The 16,344-nt window shown below is 40.1% G+C and overlaps 1 protein-coding gene across 4 annotated transcripts in view; it reads left to right on the top strand.

Annotated features, from left to right (window-relative positions):
- Positions 1-15,455, top strand: part of LOC138976294 (fibropellin-1-like) — a 51,962-nt gene extending 36,507 nt beyond the window's left edge. For 2 of the 4 annotated variants that reach the window (XM_070349137.1, XM_070349139.1), the window contains 16 exons: positions 803-916; positions 1,738-1,851; positions 2,284-2,397; positions 2,828-2,944; positions 3,375-3,491; positions 3,922-4,038; positions 4,470-4,586; positions 5,018-5,134; positions 5,565-5,681; positions 6,111-6,227; positions 6,651-6,767; positions 7,671-7,784; positions 9,052-9,165; positions 11,011-11,130; positions 14,194-14,307; positions 14,963-15,455. In XM_070349137.1, the coding sequence (XP_070205238.1) occupies positions 803-916; positions 1,738-1,851; positions 2,284-2,397; positions 2,828-2,944; positions 3,375-3,491; positions 3,922-4,038; positions 4,470-4,586; positions 5,018-5,134; positions 5,565-5,681; positions 6,111-6,227; positions 6,651-6,767; positions 7,671-7,784; positions 9,052-9,165; positions 11,011-11,130; positions 14,194-14,307; positions 14,963-14,970 (1,748 nt within the window). In that variant the 3' untranslated portion in view covers positions 14,971-15,455. Of the gene's footprint in view, positions 1-802; positions 917-1,737; positions 1,852-2,283; positions 2,398-2,827; positions 2,945-3,374; positions 3,492-3,921; positions 4,039-4,469; positions 4,587-5,017; positions 5,135-5,564; positions 5,682-6,110; positions 6,228-6,650; positions 6,768-7,197; positions 7,362-7,670; positions 7,785-9,051; positions 9,166-11,010; positions 11,131-14,193; positions 14,308-14,962 lie in introns of those variants that run through there. The other 2 variants (XM_070349138.1, XM_070349140.1) reach the window with 2 other exon arrangements.
- Positions 15,456-16,344: the final 889 nt, after the last annotated feature.

Genomic DNA, 16,344 nt, shown 5'->3' with positions numbered 1-16,344 from the left:
TATCTATGATTTCATTGGAGTAGTGACAACGTGGGGTGTGTGACACCTGCACGAACTAGAGCTTTTCGAACAGAACATTCTCATTTGACTGTATTTACACGGGTTCAGCGTGTTACTATAATTTTCTACATACTACTGGCATTTTGTCAGTGAACACTGGTTTTTTACGTGTTGAGAACGTAAAAGGAACATATTTTGAGTGAAGGCTCGAGGGAGGTGGAGAGTTTATACATAAACAGGCGTCTGAAACTTATACTTTTGTTGACTCTATTTAATTGTATGACTGCGAGAGTGGATCGTGGTGTGGTTAGTTAATTAGTAGTAATTAACCGGTTCATAATCACCTTTAGTGATATATTGAAACGTGACAGAGGCAAAACAACTTCGCTAATTAAAATATTGCTTCAGTGGGTGCAAGCTGCGGAAAAGAAACAAAAATGTTACACGTAATCTGTTCTTTTTTCCTCCTTGAGTTTTTCACCTGATTCCGAACCTTTATCATTTAAAACAAAACTAATATTTTAAAAAGAAATCTGTTATTTTATATATTAGCATCACACTCTTCAAAGCTTACGTTTTAGTTCTTGATGCTGTTTTGGTTTTTTAGTCAATTGACGTTTAGCTATTCACTAAATTGTCCAATTGTCTTAAATCAGCCGTTATCCTTTCCTTCCGTTTTAGTCATTTCCTATTTATAGCTGTAACACAAAAGTATATGGATTGGTTAATGGAAGGATGGTTATTGCAAAGTGTATTGGCTACATCCTGCTGCGTTATTTACAACTGTTCACTTCTTTGTCAGACAACAATGAGTGTGCCAGTTACCCGTGTCTGAACGGCGGTACCTGTAGCGACGGCATCAACAGCTACTCCTGTAGATGTCCACCCAGATACTCTGGGTCTCGCTGTCAGGACGGTAAGCTGACGTAAAGACATAAGACATAAGATTTATTACAACCACATGCAATGCACATGAATGTTGCTTGGCTTGGGTACAGTCAATCAATACACTCATTCAAACAACAACATACTAAGTGCTCACCGAATTGCTTAATTGGGATAAAGCCAGCCATCCACTTTGAAACATACCAAAAACCAACACCTTTACTGCTTGTGGTCCTCTCCCGTCTTTATTATATTTTGTTTATATGCTTATTTCATTGGTTTAGATAGCAATGTGTTAAAGTCTCGCAGTAGCATCAGATCATGGTCGTGACACTTAAAAATCCTGTTCAGCCACTGCAGCCTGGATGTCTCCAGTTGTAAGGGTTACTTGTGCCTTTGGATAACAAATCCCGAGGCTGCAAGAGGCTTTATTATATCCATACAAATTTCGCACACAGTTCCGTTATATATGCGCCATACACGTGGATCCAAACAAAAATAGACTGCCAACGTTTCAAATTTCAGAATCAAAAACAAGTAAGGTATAACGTTGGAACGTTTGATTATTGACGAAACAAACCGTAACGTTCACAGATGTATTGATCCCAAGGCCTTTTATGTGCACAGGCAAACATAAATAAGAAAACAGATTTTAGATGCTTAATTTTTAAATTTAGACAAAAACCGTTAAGTTTTGTCTAATTAGTGTTTGTCTATGCACTAGTAAAAAGACCGCGGGGTCAATATATCTGTGAACGTAACGTTTTGTTTTGTCAATAATAAAACGTTCCAACAACATACCTTTCTTGTTTTTTGATTCGTGGATTAAACATTTACTGTCTGTTGTTGCAGCCGTTGTGCAGTGCCTATACAACCCGTGTCAGAACGGCGCTACCTGTGACTACAACAACTACAGCTACAACTGTGACTGTGCTCCTGGCTTTTCTGGCCCATACTGCGAAGAAAGTAAGGAACATGTGTGATTTAGTAGATTGGGCATAGGGAGGGGGCGTCATGTGAGTCCTGAAGGCTCACTCCAGCATCCAAAATTGAACTTCAAAAATATGCTCTGAAAGTTGTGTCACTTGAAGAACAGCACGCAAGAGCAGGTTCCATCTTAGTTGCGTTGTTGCAATGTTCGCATTATATCAAAATACATTGTCAGAAATTTTGGAAATGTCTGGATGTTTGTGTGTGTTTTACGTGTGTTTGATAAAGGAAGCATTCATGTAATCTGAGATTGAAACATTGCGAATCTTCTAAAGTACGAGGATTTAAACTATTTTAACGGACACATTTTTTTTCTTTGGCCGACCACTCCCGCCATGCTAATAAAAACATGAACTTCTGCACGTGCTGTATAGCGGCGGCTTAAACTGATGCTGTTTATTGTTGCAGCCGTAAGTCAGTGCCCCTACAACCCGTGTCAGAACGGCGGTACCTGTGACTACACCAACAACAGCTACAACTGTGACTGTGCTCCTGACTTTTCTGGAACATACTGCGAAGAAAGTAAGGAAAATGTGTGATTTAGGAGATTGGGCATAGGGAGAGGGCGTCATGTGAGTCCTCAAGGCTCACTCCAGCATCTAAAATTGAACTTCAAAAAATTGCTGTGAAAGTTGTGTCAGTTGAAGAACAGCACGCAAGAGCAAGTTCCATCTTAGTTGCCTTGTTGCAAGGTTCGCATTATATCGAAATAAATTGTCAGTGTCAGAATTGGAAATGTCTGGACTTTTAATGTGTTTTACCTGTGTTTTATATGAAGCATTCATGTAAGATTGATACATTGCGGATCTTCTGAAACACGATGAAGTTTGGATTTAACTTATTTTAACGGACACACTTTTGCTTTGACTGACCGCTCTAGCTATGCTAATAGAAACATGAACCTTTGCACGTGCTGTGTAGTTGCGGCTTAAACTGATGCTGTTTGTTGTAGCAACCGCAAGGCAGTGCCCCTACAACCCGTGTCAGAACGGCGGTACCTGTGACTACACCAACAACAGCTACAACTGTGACTGTGCTCCTGACTTTTCTGGAACATACTGCGAAGAAAGTAAGGAAAATGTGTGATTTAGGAGATTGGGCATAGAAAGAGGGCGTCATGTGAGTCCTCAAGGCTCACTCCAGCATCTAAAATTGAACTTCAAAAAATTGCTGTGAAAGTTGTGTCAGTTGAAGAACAGCACGCAAGAGCAAGTTCCATCTTAGTTGCCTTGTTGCAAGGTTCGCATTATATCGAAATAAATTGTCAGTGTCAGAATTGGAAATGTCTGGACTTTTAATGTGTTTTACCTGTGTTTTATATGAAGCATTCATGTAAGATTGATACATTGCGGATCTTCTGAAACACGATGAAGTTTGGATTTAACTTATTTTAACGGACACACTTTTGCTTTGACTGACCGCTCTAGCTATGCTAATAGAAACATGAACCTTTGCACGTGCTGTGTAGTTGCGGCTTAAACTGATGCTGTTTGTTGTAGCAACCGCAAGGCAGTGCCCCTACAACCCGTGTCAGAACGGCGGTACCTGTGACTACACCAACAACAGCTACAACTGTGACTGTGCTCCTGACTTTTCTGGAACATACTGCGAAGAAAGTAAGGAAAATGTGTGATTTAGGAGATTGGGCATAGGGAGAGGGCGTCATGTGAGTCCTCAAGGCTCACTCCAGCATCTAAAATTGAACTTCAAAAAATTGCTGTGAAAGTTGTGTCAGTTGAAGAACAGCACGCAAGAGCAAGTTCCATCTTAGTTGCCTTGTTGCAAGGTTCGCATTATATCGAAATAAATTGTCAGTGTCAGAATTGGAAATGTCTGGACTTTTAATGTGTTTTACCTGTGTTTTATATGAAGCATTCATGTAAGATTGATACATTGCGGATCTTCTGAAACACGATGAAGTTTGGATTTAACTTATTTTAACGGACACACTTTTGCTTTGACTGACCGCTCTAGCTATGCTAATAGAAACATGAACCTTTGCACGTGCTGTGTAGTTGCGGCTTAAACTGATGCTGTTTGTTGTAGCAACCGCAAGGCAGTGCCCCTACAACCCGTGTCAGAACGGCGGTACCTGTGACTACACCAACAACAGCTACAACTGTGACTGTGCTCCTGACTTTTCTGGAACATACTGCGAAGAAAGTAAGGAAAATGTGTGATTTAGGAGATTGGGCATAGGGAGAGGGCGTCATGTGAGTCCTCAAGGCTCACTCCAGCATCTAAAATTGAACTTCAAAAAAATTGCTGTGAAAGTTGTGTCAGTTGAAGAACAGCACGCAAGAGCAAGTTCCATCTTAGTTGCCTTGTTGCAAGGTTCGCATTATATCGAAATAAATTGTCAGTGTCAGAATTGGAAATGTCTGGACTTTTAATGTGTTTTACCTGTGTTTTATATGAAGCATTCATGTAAGATTGATACATTGCGGATCTTCTGAAACACGATGAAGTTTGGATTTAACTTATTTTAACGGACACACTTTTGCTTTGACTGACCGCTCTAGCTATGCTAATAGAAACATGAACCTTTGCACGTGCTGTGTAGTTGCGGCTTAAACTGATGCTGTTTGTTGTAGCAACCGCAAGGCAGTGCCCCTACAACCCGTGTCAGAACGGCGGTACCTGTGACTACACCAACAACAGCTACAACTGTGACTGTGCTCCTGACTTTTCTGGAACATACTGCGAAGAAAGTAAGGAAAATGTGTGATTTAGGAGATTGGGCATAGGGAGAGGGCGTCATGTGAGTCCTCAAGGCTCACTCCAGCATCTAAAATTGAACTTCAAAAAAATTGCTGTGAAAGTTGTGTCAGTTGAAGAACAGCACGCAAGAGCAAGTTCCATCTTAGTTGCCTTGTTGCAAGGTTCGCATTATATCGAAATAAATTGTCAGTGTCAGAATTGGAAATGTCTAGACTTTTAATGTGTTTTACCTGTGTTTTATATGAAGCATTCATGTAAGATTGATACATTGCGGATCTTCTGAAACACGATGAAGTTTGGATTTAACTTATTTTAACGGACACACTTTTGCTTTGACTGACCGCTCTAGCTATGCTAATAGAAACATGAACCTTTGCACGTGCTGTGTAGTTGCGGCTTAAACTGATGCTGTTTGTTGTAGCAACCGCAAGGCAGTGCCCCTACAACCCGTGTCAGAACGGCGGTACCTGTGACTACACCAACAACAGCTACAACTGTGACTGTGCTCCTGACTTTTCTGGAACATACTGCGAAGAAAGTAAGGAAAATGTGTGATTTAGGAGATTGGGCATAGGGAGAGGGCGTCATGTGAGTCCTCAAGGCTCACTCCAGCATCTAAAATTGAACTTCAAAAAATTGCTGTGAAAGTTGTGTCAGTTGAAGAACAGCACGCAAGAGCAAGTTCCATCTTAGTTGCCTTGTTGCAAGGTTCGCATTATATCGAAATAAATTGTCAGTGTCAGAATTGGAAATGTCTGGACTTTTAATGTGTTTTACCTGTGTTTTATATGAAGCATTCATGTAAGATTGATACATTGCGGATCTTCTGAAACACGATGAAGTTTGGATTTAACTTATTTTAACGGACACACTTTTGCTTTGACTGACCGCTCTAGCTATGCTAATAGAAACATGAACCTTTGCACGTGCTGTGTAGTTGCGGCTTAAACTGATGCTGTTTGTTGTAGCAACCGCAAGGCAGTGCCCCTACAACCTGTGTCAGAACGGCGGTACCTGTGACTACACCAACTACAGCTACAACTGTGACTGTGCTCCTGACTTCTCTGGCACATACTGCGAAGAAAGTAAGGAACATGTGTGATTTAGAAGATTGGGCATAGGGAGAGGTCGTCATGTGATCCGAAAGCTCACTCAAGCTTATAAAATTGAACTTCAAAAATGTGCTGTAAATATTGTGTTAGGTGAAGCGCAAGAGCATGTTCTATTTTAGTTGTACTTATTGCAAGATTTGCATTAAAGTGAAATAAATTGTCAATGTCAGAATTGGACATTTCTGGATTTTGTTGTTGTGCTTTACGTGTGTTTTGTAGGAAGCATTCATGTAAACTGAGATTTAAACATTGAGGACCCCCTGAATTACGATGAAGCTAGGATTTAACCTATTTTGACTGAAACACTATTTTTTTGACTGACCCCTCCCGCTATGCTAATAGAAACATGAACCTCTGATCTTGCTGTCTAGCGACGGCTTAAACTGTTGCTGTGTGTTGTAGCAACCGTAAGTCAGTGCCCCTACAACCCGTGTCAGAACGGCGGTACCTGTGACTACACCAACAACAGCTACAACTGTGACTGTGCTCCTGGATTCTCTGGAAAATACTGCGAAGATAGTAAGGAAAATGTGTGATTTGGGACTGGGGAGAGGGCGTCATGTGAGTCCTGAAGGCTCACTCCAGCATCTAAAATTGACTTCAAAAATTTGCTGTGAAAGTTGTGTCAGTTGAAGAACAGCATGCACGCAAGAGCAGGTTCCATCTTAGTTGCCTTGTTGCAAGGTTCGCATTATATCGGAATAAATTGTCAGTGTCAGAATTGGACATTTCTGGACTTTTTTGTGTTTTTCCTGTGTTTGAAGCATTCATGTAAGATTGAGACAGTGCGAATCTTCTGAAGGACGATGAAGTTTGGATTTAACTTATTTTAACTGACACATTATTTTTTTGACTGATCGCTCTAGCTATGCTAATAGAAACATGAACCTTAATTTGCACGTGCTGTGTAGTTGCAGCTTAAACTTTTGCTGTTTGTTGTAGCAACCGCACGGCAGTGCCCGTACAACCCGTGTAAGAACGGCGGTACCTGTGACTACACCAACTACAACTACAACTGTGACTGTGCTCCTGGCTTCTCTGGCACATACTGTGAAAAAAGTAAGGCACATGTGTGATTTGGGAGATTGGGCATAGGGAGAGGGCGTCTTGTGAGTCCTGAAGGTTCACTCTAGCATCTAAAATTGAACTTTGCAGTGAAAGTTGTGTCAGGTGAAGAACAGCACGCAAGAGCATGTTCCATTTTAGTGGCACTATTGCAAGATGCGCATTATATCAAAATAAATTGTCAGTGTCAGAATTGGAAATGTCTGGATGTGTGTGTGTGTTTGAGGTGTGTTTGATATAGGAAGCAATCATGTTATCTGTGATTGAAACATGTCGGATCTTCTGAAGCACGATGAAGTTAGGATTTAAACTATTTTGACTGACACATTTTTTCTTTGGCCGACCACCCCCGCCATGCTAATAGAAACATGAACATCTGCACGTGTTATATAGCGGCGGCTTAAACCGATGCTGTTTGTTGTAGCAACCGCACGGCAGTGCCCCTACAACCCGTGTCAGAACGGCGGTACCTGTGACTACACCAAGAAAAAAAAACCAATCACCAACACACTCTTAACAAGATCGACCATTACTTTTACTGTGCAGTACTTCTTCTGCAATAATCTTCTTTAACTCACAATTCTTATCTCGAGTTAAATCCTGCCATTTTCAGAAGAGGCGTAAGTTCTGTCGAAGAAGCGCAGAAGGGGGTAGTCTTCATACTTATTTTATAATGTATGGCATATTGTGTCTTTGAAGATTACATCTTTCAATTGTCTTTTTGTCGTTCAGTTCTGTCTCTGTTGTTTTTGTTGTTGGGCTGGTTTTTTTATTTGTTGTATCTTTTTTTTGCTTTAGCCAAAACCTTGATAGAGAAAAATGGGTGTATGCTTTGCATAAGTGCTAGATCTTATTGACTAAAGTTGGTGTTTTTTTGGTGTCTGTTCGTCTAACCAGGTGTCAACGTGTGTGCCAGTAACCCGTGTCGGAACGGCGGTACCTGCAACAGTGGTGCGGGTGGCTACACCTGTACCTGTAGCTCTGGATTCAGCGGCACTCACTGTGAAAACGGTAAGCTTTCAACAACAACAACAACAACAACAACAACAACAACAACAACAACAACAACAACAACAACAACAACAACACACATTCCAGGAAGTTGCTCTTTTGACTGACGTTTGAATTCGTTTGTTTAATTTGGTTATTATTTTTATTGTATTTACTAGTTGCTTGTTTGTTGTTATCACCTTGTTGTTGTTGCGATGTAGGTTTACTTTGCAACTTTTTCTAAGTGGTTCGAAAACATCCCCTACCCCTAGGGCATTTACATATATCACCAGTTGATCTTCAGCAACTGTTTCTTCTTTTGGAATAAATTGTAATTCTACTTACGATTCAATGCAGAATCATAAGAAATTAGATTATGTTTGCAAACGATTTATATCTACAGTATTTCGAAATATTGAGTAAGTTTAAGATGGTGTTGTCCCAAAAATGTTGCTAGTGAATTGCATTGAACTCTGTTTGTACTATTTGAACTTCCACGTTTTTCGATGTGTTACTTTATTAGTGAAGTCGATTTGATTTTGTTACTGTTTAGAGAAAAGCGACATTCGCAGTGCATTCACTTGCTTGTTCATTTGGTGGGTTTTTTAATATTTTGTATGTATTGTTGTTAATGATGAGTATTCCGTAATCTTGCAAACCTATCAAACTAAAGCAGCATGTTCTACATAACTGAATGGACACGCACTAATTGCTGATTGGTAGTTATATATCAAATTAAATCAATCAAATCAAATGTACTTTATTATCTCAAATGGAAAAATTGCAGTGGTGGTGCATGTAACATAGAAACAAACAAAACACTACAACATTACCAGTATATTTAAATATATGTACTAAGTAATAACATTGTTCTTAACTAATCACCTATCTGTATACAAAACTCAGTGTACACTTTAATGTTTTGTTTTAGCTGCTTGTTTGTGCTATTCTTTTTTAACTATGCATTTTATTCTACAAAATCAAGGTATTTCAACAAATATAAACTACATTCAGCAATCAAAGAAATGCATCATAAGAATTAACCAAAATCAAAGTATTGCATAGTTTCATTTTTACAAACTACTCTTAAGATATAATGATCAAAACGAATATTCCTCATACCTTCGTTTCTTGGAATAAAACCTGGTGAATACCTTCGTCTATTTCCTCTGTATTTGTGTGCCGTTGTGTGTCTCTGCGAAATTTGCACGAACTTATATATAGGTGGTTATTCAATGAACTGACCACAAAGTGACGGCCTGTCATTTTCTTAACAACAATGTTTTAGCTGCTGAGCAGTGCCCCCACAACCCGTGTGCTAACGGCGGTACCTGTGACTACAGAGGCTATACCTACAACTGTTACTGTCCTCTTGGATTCTCTGGAACATACTGTGAAAACAGTAAGTTTGATTTTAAAGGCACATTCCTTCCCATGTTAACAATTTTGCTCACCATCCAGCCAGGCTTTTTACATTTAGTCAAGTTTTGATCCAAAAACAATTTCATCTTATTCTTTATTATTTTCTGATTCCAAAAATATATACATATGTTACATTCGGATACAAAAAACAAGCTCTGAAAAATAAAAAATAAATTAAATCATGATCAAAATGAAATTTCCCAAATCGATTTAGAAACAATTTCATCTTATTCCTTGTCGGTTCCTGATTCCAAAAAACATATAGATATGATATGTTTAGATTAAAAACAAGCTCAGAAAGTTCAAAAGAATAGAGATACAGAAAAGCGTGATATCCTGCTCAGCGCAACCACTACCGCTCTATTCTGGCTTGTCAATTTTACTGCCATTGCCACGATCGGTGGACTGACGATGCTACGAGTATACGGTCTTGGTGAAAACATACAGTGCGTTCAGTTTGATTCTGTGAGTTTGATAGCTTGACTAAAATGTTGTATTTTCGCCTTACGCGACTTGTTTGTTGATGGGATAAGACCATCCGTCCACTTGGTCACACCAAAAAAACACCCTCGCTCCTTTTTGTGCAGAGGTGTTTTTATGAATATATTTCTTAAAAGCTTCTAGTGTCAATCTGCAAAGTTAAGTCCTGACGAAATTCTCACTCTGGACAGTAAGCAGTCAGGGTGTAATGTGTGTACTTGTTAACGGGGAGGGATGATTTAATCCCATGTCAAATCCTGGGCTGATCTGATAGTGTAAGCCAAACAAGTGTGAGCCAAACACGTGTAAGCCAAACAAGTGTGAGCCAAACAAGTGTGAGCCAAACAAGTGTGAGCCAAACAAGTGTGAGCCAAACAAGTGTGAGCCAAACAAGTGTAAGCCAAACAAGTGTAAGCCAAACACGTGTAAGCCAAACAAGTGTAAGCCAAACAAGTGTGAGCCAAACAAGTGTGAGCCAAACAAGTGTAAGCCAAACAAGTGTGAGCCAAACAAGTGTGAGCCAAACAAGTGTGAGCCAAACAAGTGTAAGCCAAACAAGTGTGAGCCAAACAAGTGTAAGCCAAACAAGTGTAAGCCAAACAAGTGTGAGCCAAACAAGTGTGAGCCAAACAAGTGTAAGCCAAACAAGTGTAAGCCAAACACGTGTAAGCCAAACAAGTGTGAGCCAAACAAGTGTGAGCCAAACAAGTGTGAGCCAAACAAGTGTAAGCCAAACACGTGTAAGCCAAACAAGTGTAAGCCAAACACGTGTAAGCCAAACAAGTGTAAGCCAAACAAGTGTGAGCCAAACAAGTGTGAGCCAAACAAGTGTGAGCCAAACAAGTGTGAGCCAAACAAGTGTGAGCCAAACAAGTGTAAGCCAAACAAGTGTAAGCCAAACAAGTGTAAGCCAAACAAGTGTAAGCAAAACAAGTGTGAGCCAAACAAGTGTGAGCCAAACAAGTGTGAGCCAAACAAGTGTAAGCCAAACAAGTGTAAGCCAAACAAGTGTAAGCCAAACAAGTGTAAGTTTTTTTTTCACGAGAAGGACTGTGCTTTACAAATACAATGAAAACAACATAGATAGGGTGCTGCAGAACTTGTTTCAACAATTTTCATCCAGTAGCGAAATCGAAAAAAAGGAAAAGAATTTAAGCTGGCTGCTCTCTTTTCAGTGATGTGTTTGTTTTGTTAAGTCAAAAGCCATTTTCTGATTCTGAATTTTGAAACGTTTGCAGTCGATCCGTTTCTTCCTTTTCTTCTTCTTCTCTGGATTGTGAAGCAGCATGAAAATCAGTATAGATTTGATAGTCTTAAATGTGTCCATCAAACGTATATGTTATAGATGACGGCGTGAACCAGTGTGCCGGCAGCCCGTGTCTCAACGGCGGAACCTGTAGCAACGGCGTCACTGGCTTCTCCTGCACGTGCAGCACTGGTTACATCGGAACACGCTGTGAAAAAAGTAAGTTTATTAAATAGCTTTAAAGCCGAACATCCCTCTCACTAGGCCGACGTACTTGTAAATGTACCGTTTTGTTTTTGTCAATAATAAACGTTCCATTAGTGTACTATTCTTGTTATTTTATTCTGAAATTTGGAACGTTACCAAGTGTGCACAAAAAAACATCCTAAAATCCATGTCAGAGTTTGGTGGGTCATAGAAACACGAAAATATTCAGCATGCTTCCCCCGAAAGCGGCGTAGGACTGCCTGACTGGCGGGGTAAAAACGGTCACACACATAAAAACACACTCGTGCAAAAACATGAGTGAACGTGGGAGTTTCAGCCCATGAACGAAGAAGAAGAAGAAGCAGAAACGTTGGCAGTCTATCTGTTTTTGAATGGTTATCCCTCTCCAGGGCACAAAGCCTTGTTACAGTAGAAGACCACAGAGCTAGATTTGGCGTTTCCAACGAAACCTGATGTATTTTGTTTGTTTGTTTGTTTGCTTAACGCCCAGCCGACCACGAAGGGCCATATCAGGGCGGTGCTGCTTTGACATATAACGTGCGCCACACACAAGACAGAAGTCGCAGCACAGGCTTCACGTCTCACCCAGTCACATTATTCTGACACCGGACCAACCAGTCCTAGCACTAACCCCATAATGCCAGACGCCAGGCGGAGCAGCCACTAGATTGCCAATTTTAAAGTCTTAGGTATGACCCGGCCGGGGTTCGAACCCACGACCTCCCGATCACGGGGCGGACGCCTTACCACTAGGCCAACCGTGCCGGTAACCTGATGTAGTTCAGACACGAAAAACACAGAGCTACATCTGTCGCGCCCGCAGGTCAGCCGATGGTTGGCCTTTAAGAAATGAATTCTTTGAATAAATGCCCCCTCTGCACAGGAAGAGTCACGATGTTGACGTTCGGTATATAGCCAAGTGGAGGAATAATTGTATATATAGCTATTCTGATGAACACGTGGGGGAATTCGGGGGCTGTGATTGGATGGTGTCTCCTCATCATCAAAGCATATTGCTGCCGAAGTCGGCCATTTTACTCAATATCCAAAAGCATATTGAGAAAAATGGCCGACGCATGGTTCCGGTTTACACATCTGTACCACGCGGCGATGTTTCTATCGACAACAGCATACACTGACAACTTAAAAAGCTGTTTCAACAACTGTGTTGTGAAATCGAATGCATTTGGAGTCAGTTTTTCTTCCAAAGTCAGAAAGCGTGTAGCGGTGTGCATGTCTGCGCGAACATGATGCGCGGAAGAAGTTTGTCTGCTATCAAAACCTGAGATCAACGCATCGACGCAAAAACTGTCATTTTGTAAGTTTGGAACAACAAATCAAGGTCATAACAGCTATATAATCGCTATTATGTTTTCAGCGTAGCAATAGGGTCCGATATTTAGACTCGAACAAGTATAATGCGACTCGTCTTCGACTCGTCGCATTATACTTGTCTCGTCTAAATATCGGACCCTATTGCTACGCTGAAAACGCAATAGCTGTTACTATTGTCAAAGCAGTATCTGAGATGGTAATTAAGTCGGATTTGTTTACACGACAAGGAGTGTTCCCGTAAAATACCCTATGTCCTGCGCTCATATTCATATTCACCGCTAGAGTTCTGTGCATGGCGTAGTATGGAATAAAAGCATCCGATCATTTGAACACATACCACGATCAACAGCCTGGCTGTGTGCGTAGTGTAATCTCTTTGTTGAACTAATGTTCAGATTGATTAATGTATCACTTTCGAAATTAATTCAACACAAAATTCCTACTACGCACTGATACCAGTCATGCTGTTGATGTTTGGCATGTGTGATATTGTGTGTGATACGTGGAAATGTGATACTATTTATTTGCATGTATGATACAGGTACAAATGTGATAATTGTAGGCTTATACTAGTGATTACTGTGTGTGATACATGAAATGTGATATGAATGCTGTTTTTATATGTTATACTCTTACTTTCTCCCAAGCGCAAGACAAATTCTTCTATGAAAATTGAAGCCAATAAAATTTGAGTTGAGTTGAGTTGAGTTGTGTTTAAGTTGAGGGACACTCTTGTCCCGGGTAAAAGCCTGTACAGATCTGGTTTGGATAACATGACATTTTATAGGAGAAGGTAATTAACTATGTACCTTGATGAAATCGATTCTTTGGCTATAGTAGTATTGCTGTGTTTACTCCTACTTAACTCCCAAAGAGTGATTTTCTTCTTTTTGAAAAAAACACAACTCATTGACCTGTGCAACATGAGAACAGACAGTCGCATTACCTTTAACAAACAAACTAAACCAATTGTTGCCGTGATTTAACCAAGCCTTCTACTCGGTGGATCTCTTAAAGATGGCCTTCTTTGGTTACCGCGGCGACTTTAACCTTGTGAATAAAGTCATTGTGCACACGTGAACTGTCTATCAAATTAGACAATGGGAACGGTCGATTTCAAAACGGGTCTTTGCAATGATGTTTCTTTTCTAGAACTACTGAGAATACATTTCAGGAACTGAAATTTCTTCCGACATGGTAAAATTGGGGCCCGGTAGTTCAGTTGGTAGAGCACTGGACTTGTGATCCTTGGGTCGTAGGTTCGAATCCGGGCCGGGACGGACAAGGGTCAACTTTACCTGCAGATTCACAGATGGTATCCATGTTCCACCACCGTGTCACCACTGTGACACGTAAAAGACCTCGGTCATTTTGCCATACTTGGCTGATTACAACTAAATACGCATACACCTGGGTAGCGCGACTCTGTTGCTGCTAGCTTTACACTGGGAGGAAGTGATCCGAATTTCACAGCGATGGGACAATAAAGTAATGAAAATATGAAGAAAAAAACAAAAAAATCATGTGGCACGTAAAACACATTGGGTATTATGCCAGGAAGTGCACATAGCTGTTTTTTTACACCTCCACACGTACACGCCTTGGTACCTGCTAGCTTTCCGCTGGGAGGACTCAGCCTGAATTTCTCAGCGATGGGATCGAAAAGAAATGAAAATGATATTGAAACATGTCTAAAGTTGTGTTGGTTTATTGTTGCAGCCATCGTGCAGTGTCCATATAACCCATGTGAAAACGGAGGGACCTGTGATTACAGTGGATACAGCTACAACTGCTACTGTCGCCCTGGCTTCTCGGGAACCTACTGCGAGATTGGTAGGTCAAATATGTTAACATTTGAAAAAAGAACATATGTGTGTGTGCTGGATGTGTTGGGGGGGGGGTGTGTGCAGGTATGCCAATGTCATTCAATATAAAGTAAAGCACAAATGAAAACAAGGACAGGAAATGTGACCCTCCACCACGAAATGAGTCGCATGTCACCTCGCGTGGTTCTGCGCTAGGCTTAATATAAGTTCGGGGAGTGTCTTGTAACAGTGTGGGGGTCACCTTAGTCACAGGCTTATAACTCAAACTTTGCTCGTTTCTAAAACTGTTTTCACCACTGGATAGAGCATAAAAAACTCTTTAGGAAAATGTAAAAATATGAAAATCATGCAAAGGTGACATGCGACTCATTCCGTGGTGGAGGGTCACAAATAAAGAATCAATGGAGAAACATTCAAATAACCGCCCAACCAACCAAACAAAAACTAACTAACAAACACAAATCACCAAATAAGTAACCATTCACTCACATCTGCATAGAAAGAACATTTAGTGAAAATGAACACATCGATTATCATAATTATCATTATTTCTTATATCTGCAACTGGTACAGTGGCGAGTTCTGAAAACTGCATTCAAAAGTTCCTCTTCCGTTTGGATGTACTGATTTAAAATGTGTGCGTTTTTTTTTCTTCTTTTCAGGCGGCTAGAACAATCGACCCTAAGATCCATGATGACGTTCAGGACCTCAGATTTGTTCAACAGTTTTCGAACAATTTTCGCTGAGGAGCAACAACTTTGCACAGCGGAGCAATGATGAAAAACAGTACTAAAGTAATATCAATAAAAAAAAATGCCAAACAACACACAAAACAACGCTGTTTCCATCATTTGTACGAATTGCATTTAGATTGTAATTTTTTGTTTTACAGATGATTGATCATGACCAACTAATATAAGGAATAACATAAACTCAAAAATATGAGAAATGCAAATAAACTTGATCTGTAAGTGTACAAGTTTCAGAAAGATCCGTTTGCATGATGTTCGAATAAGATAAGGGAGATGTTGTGTGGGATATCATCTGACTTGGTAATACGTGTAAACAGAGACATCAACAAATATTGAAATGTAAGAGCTTTAAAAGTGTGCTTAGATCCTATAGTTTATGACTGACAATAAAAAAAAGACGCAGCACATTATCTTTTGTGTTTGATATTACGGTTACTTTCTTTCCGTGTTGTTGCATGTTGTACTGTTTCTCCTTTTACCCTTGTTAAGTGTTTCTTGTATAGAATAGAGTCAATTTTTGTAAAGATTTTAGTCAAGCAGTATGTAAGAAATGTTAAGTCCTTTGTACTGGAAACTTGCATTCTCCCAGTAAGGTCATATATTGTACTACGTTGCAAGCCCCTGGAGCAATTTTTTTATTCGTGCTTTTGTGAACAAGAAACAATTAACAAGTGGCTCTATCCCATCTCCCCCCCTTTCCCCGTCGCGATATAACCTTCGTGGTTGAAAACGACGTTAAACACCAAATAAAGAAAGAAAGAAATGTTGTACTCGTTCCATTCGGCTTGTTTATTTGTTTGTTTGTGGTTGTTTTATTTGTTAGTGTTTTTGTTTCAATCTGTATACTTTCATAATGTCAATTAACTCAGTGAAATGTTCTTACTGCTCGTCTGTTCTTGCGCTTCAATCTTCTACTTCTACTACTAAACCTACTAGTCAAGGAACGTACCTCTCACCCCCCCCCCCCCCCCCCCAAGCGCCCAAACAAACAAAAAACACCAGGGAATCTGACACTGTCTGTTGACTTTGCTGTGTATCTAGAATTTCTTGAACGAAAAACCGTATGGATGAACAATTAAACAAGCAAAGAAAAAGTATATCCACATTGGCTACCCACAACACACAAGAAGTGTTCATACCCATAGACATAATGCAAAAACAGACATAATGCAACAATGAGAAAAGAAAGACGCAAAATATACGTTAACTGAACATAAGATAGCTATTATAAGATGTTTGATGGGTTGTTGACAGACCAGCTTTTTTGTCGGTCCGAGGGAGAGCATATCGTC

The sequence above is a fragment of the Littorina saxatilis genome, linkage group LG9 (genome assembly GCF_037325665.1).
Source record: "Littorina saxatilis isolate snail1 linkage group LG9, US_GU_Lsax_2.0, whole genome shotgun sequence".
NCBI lineage: Eukaryota > Metazoa > Mollusca > Gastropoda > Littorinimorpha > Littorinidae > Littorina > Littorina saxatilis.
Note: the sequence above shows the minus strand (reverse complement) of the source record. Positions and strands in the feature narration are given on the sequence as shown.